At 38.0% G+C, this 14,087-nt stretch overlaps 1 protein-coding gene and 1 long non-coding RNA gene across 2 annotated transcripts; both read left to right on the forward strand.

Moving 5' to 3' along the window:
• The first annotated feature begins 1,593 nt into the window (after positions 1–1,593).
• LOC113758208 lies at positions 1,594–4,863 on the forward strand. Its single transcript, XR_003466633.1, has 3 exons — positions 1,594–1,798; positions 3,591–3,669; positions 4,823–4,863. It is a non-coding gene; the product is annotated as an uncharacterized LOC113758208 (long non-coding RNA).
• A 710-nt stretch (positions 4,864–5,573) lies between these two features.
• On the forward strand, positions 5,574–6,718 carry LOC113758207 (protein SMG7L-like). Its single transcript, XM_027301159.1, has 3 exons — positions 5,574–5,759; positions 6,085–6,207; positions 6,398–6,718. The coding sequence occupies exons 1-3, from the start codon at positions 5,586–5,588 to the stop codon at positions 6,611–6,613; spliced, it is 513 nt and encodes a 170-aa protein (XP_027156960.1). The 5' UTR covers positions 5,574–5,585; the 3' UTR covers positions 6,614–6,718.
• The last annotated feature ends 7,369 nt before the right edge of the window (positions 6,719–14,087 follow it).

Here is a 14,087-nt window from a genome sequence, read left to right on the forward strand (position 1 = left end):
CGATGCCTTGGATTACACAGAAGAAAGACAAGTCACCTTTGCTGTATTTCAACTTGAAGGAGCAGCCCGAGCATGGTGGAATGTTATAAGAAATAAGTGGGAAAAAGATCAAACTCCAAAGACTTGGATAAACTTTGTAAGAGAGTTTAATGAGAAATTTCTTCCTCCACTTGTCCAAGAAAAGAGAGAAGATGATTTTATAAATCTTCGTCAAGGAACTTCGAGTGTGGCTGAGTACGAAACTCGATTCACAAAGTTATCTACATATGCCCCAGAATTGGTGGCTACTGAACGGAAGAAAATAAGACGGTTTATCCAAGGATTAGATTTGGAAATCCAAGATGCCCTTGCCGCAGCACAGGTTGAAACATTTAGTGACGCTCTCGAAAAAGCGCAAAGGGTAGAAAGCACAAAATCTCAACTGAGAGCTTTTCAAGTAAGGAAAAGAGATACATCTGACAGTACACTAGGAGAAAATGGACCACCACCCAAAGTTAGAAAGGAAGTGGATGGAGTAGGACTGTTACTTCCTGCACCACTCATGATAAATGAACCAAAAGGAACTATATCGCGAGGAACTTCAGTAGGACAGACACGATCAAAGAAAACCTCGCAAGCAAGTCAGGTCACAACACCTCGTCCGACTTGTGGATATTGTGGAAGGACGAATCACACTGAAGAAAACTGTTGGCTAAAGGGACGAAAGTGTATGGGGTGTGGGAGTACCAACCATAAAGTTCATGACTGTCCAAGGAGGTATCCACGAGAAACTACTGCTCAACAAGGAAATGGAACTATCCCTCGACAAGTCAATGGAAGGAGAAACCGACCAATGGCATCAGAAAGAACGCATGACATGAACACACCACATGGTTCAGAGTTGTCTGAGATTACAGAAGGTATGAATTTCGAGGACGAAATTCTTTTAAGGAGGGGAGGTTGTGAGGACTCGTAAAAACTATTATTTTTTAGCCTAATTAGTGGCTTAATAAATTATTTAATTGGATATTTGCCTCGAGGAATATTTTCTAGTCTTATTAGACCTAAATGCATGGTAATATAACTTCGTTATATTTTTAAAGTAACTCATTTCACGAATTAATTTCCTGGAGCGCGTTTAGTAAAAATAGTGAATAGTGCTTGGAGATTTTATCCGCTTGAGAGTACAATAAGTTTGGAATATTGGAGACATGTACAATGGACCTAAATTTGGTATTTTAATGTTTAAATACTCAGGTGATAGTTATTAGTACTATCGTTATAAGAATTTCTCGGAAGTTTCGCGTTATCGCGCTTAAATTGGAGATACGCGTTTTCACACGCGCGATTTAAATTCAGGAACTTTAGACCCTTATTTTGGGACGATTGAGAGTGAATAATATTTATATGAATATAAGTGCATTAGAGGTTTAGTGCACCAGTGAAACAAATTCGAGAGGAATCAAACACGAAACGCGCGGGAAAAAAGAGTTAACATTTGAATCAATGAGAGCCACACATTTTAGTTTCACATGGGTGCATCACACCAGATCAAAACCCTCCACTTTATCACCTCAAACAGCCGTGCAACTCTTCTTTTCCTTCCTCATTCCAGCCGTGCAACTCCAAGGAAAAACAAGACCAAGTTCTTCATTTTTCCTTCATCAAATCTTCATCAAACCTCTTCCAATTCACTCCAAATTCGAACTACACTTAACTAAACATTTAGAGATCCCATTGAGCTAAGAAAAGGAGCTGCTATCCATGGTTTTCTTGAGCATCTAAGGGGCCGAAATTTCTGCCTTCATCCTCTAATCAAGTAGGTGTTAATCCAACACTTAAATCTTGCTTTATGAAGATCATCTTACATGTATAAGGTAGTATTTGCATTTGGGTAGCTTGTTTATGGTGTAAAATGAAATGGGTGGGCTCTATGAACTCCCACCTTTGTCTTGAGGACTGATCTCATGCTTGATGATGGATTTAATGGTGATTTAGTGCTTAAATTAGTGGATTAATGTTGTATTGTTGGTAGAAAATCATAGGAGGTGCTTGGAGCAAAAGTGACCGTTTTACCCCTGCCTTGTCCGACCATTTTTGTGCACAATTTTGAGGTTCTAATGACTTGATTATATTGTTTACATGTTATTGGGAGTGTGTACAAAATTTCATTGAAAAATAACATGATTTGGTTGGTTAAATGAGTTGATTTCCAAAGTTAGCAAAACTGGAAAATGAATCCCGTATTGCCCAGGCAGTCATCTTGTATCGGCTATAACTCTTTACTCCGATGTCGAAATTGAGTGCCGTCGGTGGCATTTGAAACTAGACATTCCCATCTTTCCATTGGTACCAAATGTACATTCTAGTTCCACTTGAGTGAGCAACACCATTCGATTGAAAATCACTGTCCTGTTTCGTTTCTCTCCAGGAGACAGGACAGGACTTGTATCTTCATGCTCAAAAACGAGCTGTTTGTGAATGGAATTTGAAAATGGTTTCTTCTGAGAAAATTCAGCTTTATGAGAGAGCTTTCCAACGCCATCAACCACGCCCAATTCCAAGTTGAATTGAGTGAGTTGTGGCCAAAGTTTGAAACAGCTACAGTGATAGAATTTTCCACTTGGACAGATTTGTAACTAACAATGACTTGGGACTTGTTATTTCGAAATTCTTGATGTAAATCACCTATCAAATGTATTTTGAATTCTTGCTAGACCTGATTATCATAAACGAGACATGTTTTAGGTATCTTCCCTTGGTCAAAAGTTTAGAAAAAGGAAATTTTCATACACGAGGCAGCTTTGCCTTAAAAATTTGGAAACTTGAGTGATTTCGTTAAGTGACTTTCCGTGCATATTTTTCTATGAAATTTGACAGAGGAATAGCCCTTATATGGTAGTATAATCATACCAAATTTGGTGCTATTTCAAGTCTGTTTAGATGTTCAAACAAAGTCCCAAAGTTCATGTTTAAATCTGGAAATTCTTGATCGAGGAGGAATTTTTAGCCAACTTTGAGCTGCTATATCTTGGCGCTCAAAACTTCAATTCTTGTACCGTTTATTTTGTTTTAAACTTTGATTGTAGCTCTAATTGAGTTCTAAATTTCGGAGGTTAGTTCGTATTGTATGAATTTTGCCGGATTTTCAAAGATGGTCAAAAACCAACCCCGAAACTGTCTAAATGGTCCCAAGCAGCAACTTTGAGTCAATTTTTGAATACCTTCTGTTTGGAATCATGGAAAAGTATCTTGTAGGAACTTTTATCGCTTTTGAAGAAGTTTCCAACGGTATCAAGCTTTCCAATTTTGGACCTACATAGTGCAAGATACGATTTTTCTAAAATTGACACCCAAAGCTGAAATTTGTCAATTTCTTAGAAAATGAGATTTTGGAAACTTGCCTTCTTTTCTCGATACCGATTGAACATTTTGAACTCGATTTCATGGAAAATATTAGTCTCTCTCTTTAGACTTTAAAACTTTACTCTTGAGCCTCGATTATTAATAATTAAGGCCCAATTAATGAATTCCCCTTAGATTGTATAACCTTCTTTGATAAGTAGGGGTTCTAAGTGATAGTGTATAATAGTTGATGGTTATTTGCCCAGGCGCTCAAGGGGACCTTCAAGAGGAACTCGAAGTGGACGTCTAGACATTTGTTTGAGTATTACTCTCTTGTTGCTATAGGTGAGTGTTCCATATAGGAATACGTAATTGGAATAAGTCTATGACATGCATAACCCATGATTATTAAGTGTTAAGTGTTAAGTGCTATATGTTAAGTATTTACCACATTCATGCATATCTGAATAAGGTATACTTGAATTACTCGACATGAAATACCTGAAATATGTATATTTGAACTATTCGATATGAAATGCTTAAAGAGCATATTTATGTGATTACTTGAAATATTAGATATGAAATGCTTGGAGAGCATATCTACATGATGTGTTTAAATGATTAATTATGCTATGACAGCATAAGTCGGTTGGAGTGAATCTCCTCGACTCTTATGTGGAAAAAGTGAAAACGGCCAATGGTGGCCTATTAAAATGACATATGTCTACCAATTAACCGTAATTACCACCGTTAACCGTTTACCGTTAACCATGTTTACTTACCGTTTTCTAATCTATTCGGCTACTTGCTTACTTGATTATCTGCTTACGTAATCACCAACTTACTTGATCACTTGATTATCATGAATCGCATGTTATATGAAGTTGTCCATCATTGTTAGGCGAGTGTGCACTTTACCTCACTCGACCTACTCAAATGATGAATTTTACCTTTTGCCGAATTACTTGATTACTTGTGCATGTTGTAAGCTCTAAGCTGAATTGGGCCCTGCTCATCGTTACTAACCTACTCGAGCCAGGACTGGGCTCGGTCGGGTAGGTTGGAACCTTGGGACACCGTTTCGGTATACTCGAGTATTACCACTGGAGGGATAAGGTGATGGCCAGTCAAACCGAGGGGATCCGGAAGTCATAAGGTGCAGATGACCGACAGAGTTCCACTGGAACACCGTATCCTACAGTATATGTTTACCTGGTATCATGATGATTGTTTCGTGCTAAAATGCCAACATGAAATCCTGAGCTATGCCTGTAATAAGCTCCAATCACTCGTGAACTATACATGCTAATGTCTCATACCATGATAAATGTCTCAAATTACCCGTACAATGATTACCACCTCATGATAACATGCCATTGTGTAACCTTGAACCATGCATATGATATGCCCAACTTACTTGATTTATTTGAACTGTTAGAGTGTCTTGGAATCTCACTGGGCTGTGTAGCTCATACCACGTTGTGGATTTCTTTTACAGGGTTCGAGACCAAGGGTGCTCGTGAGTAGTACTAGATTGTTTTCTTTTGAAAACTTTAAGTTATATTATAACGGATGGCTATTGTACCCTTTTCCGTTGGGTTGTATTTAAGCTTGAAAGCTACATAATTGTAAGTGTGAGATATTTGAAGTACTTTAATTATGTATTGAAGTTACTTAAAGTATTTCGAGCTTTTGAATGATGGATTGTAGTGAGTCCTGGCGAGAGCTGGGCAGGCGTTCCGCGGATACCCTTTGGTTCGCCTTAGGGAGAAGTGGGGGCGTCACACATTTGGTCCCCAAACTTTTTGACCAGACACATTGAGTACATGTATTAACTATTTTTTGCCACATTTAGTCAAAAAACGGGAAAATTTTCAATTTGGACGGTGAAACCCACGTGGCCGTTAACTTATGCATCGGGAATCAATGCAAGTCAGACTAAAGTCCACACATTCTCTCTCTAATGCAAGTCGACACAAAATGTTGACTAAAAGTACACTCAAAGTCTAAGGGTGGAGCTCCTTTTCCTCTCCAAGTTTATCTCTTTCCCACCGAGCTTGTGGAGTGAAAAGCTGCGTGAGATTAGCAGAGGTAGGGGAGTGATTCAACGAAGCTTTGAGTGTACTGGGAGTGATTCAAGACATTCCTGTCTGAAGCGACTGACTTCTATAGCAATTTGACCAAGGCTTTCAGAGAAGTTTGTGGTCTGCCAGGGGAGGTGTTCTTGTATAACAAAGGAGAGTTCATTTTCTACTGAACAAATGAAATTGAGCAAGTGTCAGTTTGCATGCCACCGCTTTCTAATATGTCTTGGGGATCTTGCTAGATATGGCGAGCTTTGTAAGAAACAGGATGCTTCTAAATGGTCGGTTGCGTTTACTTACTACTTAGAAGCAAGCAGGATATGGCCAGCTAGCGGGAATCCCCATAATCAAGTAGGTTTCTTCATATTACTTAATGATGAACACAGGCTTTGTTTAGCTCTAGAATGTTAGAAAAGCTTTGTATCTGTCATTTTTGCTCTTACACTATTTTCAGTTCCAAATTCTCTACTAGTGTTGGGGACAAGCCTGAATTGGCGAACAAAAGTCACTTTTGAAACCATCCTGCGGACCTTGTTTCATTTCTAGATTGATTCTTTGGCAACAGTTGGAGCAATTGTTTAATCCTGATTTTTAAGAAGTTTCTACATTCAAATTCATTTGCTAAACTTATTCTACTGTATATTTCCTCGATCTTAAAATTTGTGTTTCTTTGCAGCTGGCACTGTTAGCAACATATGTTGGCGATGCTTTCCTGGCATTGTACCACTGCACGAGAAGTTTAGCTGTTAAAGAACCTTTCCCTGATGCATGGAATAACCTTATGCTACTCTTTGAAGAGGTAAGAGTTCTTCTTTTTTATTTTTATTTTTTTCATCCTTGCCTTTTTACCAAAACTATGTAACAAAAGAGGAAGGAGGGAGGTAAACTCAGTAATTTTACTTGTAGTTTTTAGAATTCTTTGCTTTATTTTTAAATTTGATTTTTGAAGTTAAGTAGTTAGGAATCTATTGTTTCTTCTGATTTTGCAGAACGGGTCATCCCATCTGTCTTCACTTTCCAGTGAGACACACATCGATTTGTTAAAGCCATTTGAAAAAGTCTCCTTGCAGGCCGCACCACAGTCTCTCACTGGATCTTCAAATAAGAGTAACTTGGAAACTAACAACATCTTTTCTACTGCAAAAACTGAACTCTGGCCCCTCTTTGTGAGATTGATAAGTTTTTTCCTTGGGAGATCCAGGTAATTAGAGCAACACAATATTCTCTTGATCTGACTTATATTCTGGCTAACCCATCAGAAGACAACAAACAGGATTAGTCCCTGCTGATTTTGTGACTATTTTCATTTCTGTTATTAGTTATGGTGCTTGTGAAGATAAAAAATCATGTTGTTATTTGCTATTACTTCTGTGTGGCGGACCATTAGTTAGTCAAGCTTGCAAGAACGCATTTTAACTGGGTCACTCCGTAGCAAACTCGGCAAGTTTAGTAGGTGTAGCCTAAGGCATGGTATATCTTTCTTGAATTTATTTGGAATATCATTCTACAAACTGGTCGAGATCATCACCTTAATTCTCTCAGTTCCCTGTTTGGGAACAACAGGGAAATTCGTTATCATCTCCTCAATTCCCTTTTTGCGAACTACAGGGTGGATGTCAGAGAAATAGTGAATTTTTGCTGATTGAAGAGGAACTGATATTGTAGTTGACTGATTTAAACACCAAAACTCCACTATTTGTGTCGACTTGCATTAGAGAGAGAATGTGTGGACTTTAGTCTGACTTGCATTGATTCCCGATGCATAAGTTAACGGCCACGTGGGTTTCACCGTCCAAATTGAAAATTTTCCCGTTTTTTGACTAAATGTGGCAAAAAATAGTTAATACATGTACTCAATGTGTCTGGTCAAAAAGTTTGGGGACCAAATGTGTCTTAGTCACAAAGTTTGAGGATGAAAAATGGATTTTTCCCCTTGATACATTATAAGGAAGTATTATACTTCATTGTTCTAAAAAATTCAGAAATTACAATAGTACACTTGTCTAATCTGAACATCCACCCTCCAACTATCATTCAATTTATTTGTATTTAACTTATTTGAACATTCGTCCCCAACCCCCATACATTTATTTGTACTTTTCTCGTCGGAACATCCACTCCCCAGCCCCTGTACAATTTATTTGTACGTACTTTAAATTTAACTTTGTTCTGTAAATGAACTTTAATTGAATTTTAACTATATAGAGTGTGACGCCCCGAAAAGTATAAGTGTGAGAACCCGTACTTTTCCCATTTTCTAGGGTTTTATTTATTTAATGGCTTGTTTTCTGCGTTTTCTTTAGTAGGGAAATTTTCTAGATATTTTTAATGAGCAGATATAGTTTTTGGATGATTTTTCTAGTATCAAATAGGTTTTGAGAAATTAAGAGTGTATACCGGATGTGGGACCCACTAGTGCGAAAGTTCGGAAAAATTCGGCCAATAAGGTTAAGTTTCGGATACTGGTTAAAATTTATCAGGTGTTAAGAGATAAGTAGAGTAGGTGAAGTGATTGATGTGAGAGGAAACAAAAGGATAGAAATGCATTTAATGAAGTGACACGTGTCACTTTGTGAGTGGTTGAAGCCTAAGACAACTATTCACCTTTTTGACCTTTCTTACCCTTGGATTAAATATCTCAAAAATTGACTAAAAATTCACTCTTTCTTTCTCCATGTTGGCCGGCCACCTTAAGCTCAAGAAGAAAGAAAACTTCTCCAATTTTAAGCTTCCAACTAGCTCAAATCTTCCAAACCAATTGCATCAACTAGTTTCTACTCCATAAAAGTCTTCCATTAGGTGCTAGTAAGTTGTTTGGTGAAGTTTTTTAAGGAAGCTAAGGTGTTCTACAACTCCCTCTCTCTTGTTTACTAGGTAAGTGATGATTACACTTCCTCTTACACCTAATGATGTTTAATTTGTGCCTAGTGGTGGCTATAGTGTTGAAAATTGTGGTTTATTTCTTGGTTTGGAATGAATTGGTGAAGTTTTTATTTTTTTGAGGAATTTTCTGGTTTAATGTGATCATGATTTTGTGGTTATTTATGATGGTTGGTAATGAGGGGTTATGACTCTAGTGGATGTAAATGATAGGAAATTGCAACCAATTTTGGGTTTGGAAGGAAATGTGAAAAGTTAGGGTTTCATAACCCCCTTTCTGTCCGGTTTTGTATCTCATGGTTAGGGGCCGAATTGGCCTTGGCTCAAAACATGAAAGTTGTAGGTATTGATGTTTTTGAGGTACCTGTAAAATTTCAGGGCATTTGGAGTTGTGTAGAATGAGATATATCGTTTTTACTGTTGCTGTTCTGGGTGATCAGAATGTGCGAACTGCGATTGTAATCGTCTGTTTTGACTGGAATTGCTTTGGATTTGTGATACGAAATATGGGCCGCTTATGGGCCATGTTTTGGGCTGCAAGAGATTGAATCTTTTAGTAATAGTTAGTAGTTTATTTTCTAGATTCCTATTTTATTTGCTAGGAATAAATTCGGTCCAAGACCTCATGTTGAGTTGGATCCGATTTATAGAGTCTAGGCTCACTATAACTTAAGTTGGTTAATTAGCTTTATTGGGTTATGTTGGGCCAGCTTAAAGCCTTCATTGGATCAATTATAAGCTGACCATTAGATAGTGGATTTGAGTAGTGGAATCGGGCCAAAGGCCTAGCCTAGCCGAGTTAGGGTTTTGTTCTTGTAAGGCTATATATAGCCTAGGTTTTCATTCATTAGGGAAGAAGTCAGATTTTATAAAATATTCGTGAGTTTATTCACTCTCTCTTGCCTCAAGAGAATTTCCTTTGAATACTTGAGAATTAATCTCAAGTTGTTCAACGAACTTATCAATCAAGTAGTCTCCTTGATTGTGGCGTTCTTCTATCTATACTTTTGGTTCACTAAACTGGCTAGTCGTGGGTTAAGGAATCTCCTTAGTTCGTGGCTCGTGATTCTAGAAGGGTCAAAGTTCCGCAAAACATCCCAACTTGGTGTTCGTCTAGATCCGTCTCACATCAGTTGGTATTCAGAGCTAGTCGACGACATCAAGTATATCCCGTTGAGTTTGTTCGTAAGCTTTCTAGTCAATTTTATTTTGCAATTCTGGTCGTGTCTTCTTTGTGTCAAGTCCGATTGTTATTAAAAAAAAAAAAAAAAAAGGGTACTGTAGCATCGTACTGTTCATCGCTACTGTAGCGATACTGTTCACCGCGCCGCACTGTAGCGATACTGTTCATCGCTACTGTAGCGACACTGTTCATCCCGAAAAAAAAACTTTTGTTCATAACTTGTGTTTCTTTCTTATTTTGGTGTCTTGTTATATTGTTCTTGAAGTTTTGTGTTGGTTTAGAGTAAAAAAAAAAAATCCAGCCGCTAGGGTTTCCTTGGGCGCAAGTTTCTTGCCAAATCTGTCCAAACTTTAGTTTATTCCACCAAGTTGTTTTAATTAATTTCCTAAACTGATTTTGTGGTTGAACTTGTTTGGGGTTGGAATCTTGGAGAGGGACTACCATAATCTAGGGTTTCTTGAAACTAATCTTGAAGTCTTGAAACTTTGATACATGTCTTGATAATTATTGGAGGATTGAAGGAGAACATTGGATTGACATTAAATTCTGGAATTCTACCCAAAAAAAAACAGCCGAGTAATTGTGTGTTCTTAGAGTCAAAAAAAAAAAAACAAACAGAAAAAGGAAAAGAGAAAAGGCATTCGGGTAGCAAACAACAAAGAAGGAAGCCGCACTTTTATTTGCCAAATTCTGTCTTGTTGCACTTGTTCCAACAAACCAGAAAATTACATCAAGAAAAGACTACTCAAAAGTTTTGACCAACCTCCTCTTGAAAATCTTGCACACCTTGAGCCTTGATCACTTGTATCACCCGTTGAGTTTTTTTAGGATCTTGACCATCTTGATTCTTGAAGATTTGCACCTCCCTACGTATAAACAGTTTCTTGTACGGCCTTGCATCCATACGGGGCTTTCTTGGCTTAGGAGTAAACCTCTTGGGAGTTTCTTGAGCAGGCCGCTTGGGGTATTCTTGGGTGACGTTGCTTGTGTCATCTTGTGAAGCCATTGTTTAGCACCAAGCGTCAAAACTGTCCTTGTGTGGAGCAAAGAGGGGAGGGCCGAATTGCTTGTTCTTTGAAGGGGAGTATAGCCGAGTTTTATGGAAGGTTTTTAGAAGCAAAATTCTGGAAAATTTTAGAGGTTAGGAAGTTACCAAATCTGGAAAATTTTTCAGGAAGTTCTAGCCGACTATGAGAGAGATTTAAGAAAAGGGAATTCTGGAAAATTTTTGGGGTTAGGAAGCTACCAAATCTGGAAAATTTTAAGGAAGTCCTAGCCGACTTTAGGGAGATTTCCAAAGAGGTTCTACACCTAACTTGATTCCTAAAATCAATTAGGAAATTAAGTAAACACTTGGGAAACTCCATCATTGTACTTGGACATTTTTTACATCAATTCTTCCTCGTTCCATTACTTGTCGAATTCATTACTTGAGCTTTCCGTTTCTACTTTTGTTCCTTGTTCCTTTGCTACAATTGGGAGCTACTTGATTAAAGTTTGATTGAATTTCCTTGAGCAATTTCTGATTTCTTCAAAGGAAACAATCAATTGGCTTGAGGAGTGAATTGGTGAGAGCATTAGAGTGACATAAGCATTTGAGTGAAAACACGAGAGGAGTGAAACACGTAAGGGAGCGAGTGAGGACTGTTCTACTAATTTTTGTTGAGTTTTGCAGGTAATAAAAGTATGAGACAAACGAATGCTCAACTGGAGCTTCACCATCTTGTGCCTAAAGGAGTAAATACTGTGGCATTGCGTGAGATAACTGAGCAATTGGAAATCATCAAAAAAAATGATTGGTTTTATACACGTTGCCATATCAAGGATAAAGTTTGCAGCTTAGCAATTGATAAGGGTTGTGAAGTTAATCTCGCAAGTACTGTCTTGGTTGAGAAATTGAATCTTCCAACCATTGATCATCTTCGCCCTTACAAGTTGCAAAGTGATAGTGGTGATATTTGGATTACTAAGCACACACTTGTTCCTTTTCGTATTGGTCAATACGTGGATGAGGTGTTGTGTGATGTGGTTCCCATTCAAGTGACGCATGTGCTGTTGGGACAATGGTGGATGTTTAATCGAGAAGTCAAATATGATGGATATACTAATAAGTATTCCTTCACATTAATAAGTATTTCTTCACATTTAATGGCCGTCGTACCAGGCTTGTGTCGCTTAACTCTAAGCAACTTTGTATTGATCTAGCATACATGAAGAGTGAGTATGAGCGTTATAGTATGAAGAAAGAGCTGGAGGAGAGAATTGTGACTGAAGAGGTAAAATTCGAGGGAGTTGAAAAGGAGAAAGAGGTTGAGAATAATGAGGGGAAAAAGTCAGCTACTAAGCATGAAAAAGAGATTAAAAATTCTAAGAGTAAGCTAATTGTGAGAAAGGATGTGAGATCATATGTTTTTTCTAACGATCTTGACTCTACTTTGTTTAGTGTTTCTACTTTTATGCAGGTTAAGCAAGGAAAAATTGAGTTGATCTTGGCATGTTCTATGCCTAAATCCATTGGTGAATATCAAACTTTTCATGGAGTTTGCACCTTAAGTGTTGTCTCTCGTTGTCATCCACTGATGTTCAACGTCAACCATGAGCCTGATTTGCTTGTTGGGAGGAATAATGAAGTTTCAAAGGGAGTTTCTACACTTGAAACTTGTTATAAATTTCCTTCTTATTTTGTTGGTGACAATCCTTTCCTCATTGGTCCAAATTCTGATTCCTTACAACCTGATTTTATTCTTCAATTTGAAGGTTCAGAAGCTGCCTATCTCGATCTTACTCCATTTGTGCAAGATAGGCCATACCAACAACAACTTGCAATGAATTTTGTAACTTTGCAAAATCATGTCCGGGACTTTTCTAACCTGATTGAGCATCACTATGAAGATCCTTATCTTGTGAATGTGAATGGAAAGCTATCAAGTGATTTTATACCTACAAATGCTAATCGTGTGATTTATTGTGTAGGTCCAAAGTCGACCATTCATGACACAGGACTGATTAGAGAGCTTTGGAGTGGTTGGAGTCAAGCCTTGAGTTTCCCATGGCAGATTGTGAGCATTTTCAAGCTGACCAAGAGACATGTGCACCGAATTACAATAATCATGATGTATGCAAGTATCATTCATTCTAAGAGAGCCAATATGTGGAGATTTGAAGTTTCATACTGCCAATTCTTGTAGTACTATTCATTTCCAAACATGATTTGAGGACAAATCTTTTTCAAGAGGAGGGGAATGATACGAAATATGGGCCGCTTATGGGCCATGTTTTGGGCTGCAAGAGATTGAATCTTTTAGTAATAGTTAGTAGTTTATTTTCTAGATTTCTATTTTATTTGCTAGGAATAAATTCGGTCCAAGACCTCATGTTGAGTTGGATCCGATTTATAGAGTCTAGGCTCACTATAACTTAAGTTGGTTAATTAGCTTTTATTGGGTTATGTTGGGCCAGCTTAAAGCCTTCATTGGATCAATTATAAGCTGACCATTAGATAGTGGATTTGAGTAGTGGAATCGGGCCAAAGGCCTAGCCTAGCCGAGTTAGGGTTTTGTCTTGTAAGGCTATATATAGCCTAGGTTTTCATTCATTAGGGAAGAATTCAGATTTTATAAAATATTCGTGAGTTTATTCACTCTCTCTTGCCTCAAGAGAATTTCCTTTGAATACTTGAGAATTAATCTCAAGTTGTTCAACGAACTTATCAATCAAGTAGTCTCCTTGATTGTGGCGTTCTTCTATCTATACTTTTGGTTCACTAAAGTGGCTAGTCGTGGGTTAAGGAATCTCCTTAGTTCGTTTGTGGCTTTATTCTAGAGTCAAGTCCGCAAAACATCCCAACTTGGTGTTCGTCTAGATCCGTCTCACATCAATTTGGATATTGGTGTCTTCTGATGAAATGTATCTTGATGTCTTAGCTACCGTATGCCTTTGGAATTTCTGCATTCGGACCTGTATAGACTGAGTTGGACTAATTACAGCATAGTGTAATTTGTAAACCTGTAATTACGGTTCTCGTTTGGTATTCTGCATATTTGACCTAGTTGTGCTAGGATTTGGACTGAGTGGCCTTCTACATTGTTGTAGCCCTGTCTCTTAGCTTCGAAACGGTGGGTCTTGTATCTTCATCCGACCATCGTAGTGCTTTTGGCACCATTACCGCAAAATGACGTCAAAACTGTTTTTCTGGTTTTCCGTTTAACTTTCATTTCCGGACTTTTCCCCAGCTTGACTGGTACTACTTGGAGCTTGATGAATGCATGTTGGATGAACTTGTTGTTGTGTGTGTACCTTTGGGATGGAATGAGGAAATAATGAAGCCATGATGGCTGGAAAAGTTAGCAAATTTAGGGGAAGTGCTGTCCGAACTTTGAAGGGACTTGTTGCATTGGGTTTGTGATCTAAGACTTGGATTTGAGCAAGGCAATGCTATATGATGGATGGTTTTAGAGCCGTGGAGGTGAGTGACCTCAAACTGTTTCCCAATTTACTTTTGAACCGCTTTACTGCATTATCTACTTTTGAACCGTTTTCAAAGTTACTTTTGGAACTGTTTCTTACATATCATGCGTGCTTGCATTAGTGTCTTGTTATTATTGATTTTGCTTTCA

Source organism: Coffea eugenioides, unplaced genomic scaffold (genome assembly GCF_003713205.1).
Source record: "Coffea eugenioides isolate CCC68of unplaced genomic scaffold, Ceug_1.0 ScVebR1_38;HRSCAF=212, whole genome shotgun sequence".
NCBI classification, from domain to species: Eukaryota; Viridiplantae; Streptophyta; class Magnoliopsida; order Gentianales; family Rubiaceae; genus Coffea; species Coffea eugenioides.

What these genes read in the sequence shown, in the direction of transcription:
- LOC113758207 (XM_027301159.1), top strand. Translation starts at nt 5,586, where the DNA reads ATGAAATTGAGCAAGTGTCAGTTTGCATGCCACCGCTTTCTAATATGT. An exon ending in GCGGGAATCCCCATAATCAA is followed by an intron (nt 5,760 to 6,084) that starts GTAGGTTTCTTC and finishes GTTTCTTTGCAG; the next exon opens with CTGGCACTGTTAGCAACATA. An exon ending in TTATGCTACTCTTTGAAGAG is followed by an intron (nt 6,208 to 6,397) that starts GTAAGAGTTCTT and finishes CTGATTTTGCAG; the next exon opens with AACGGGTCATCCCATCTGTC.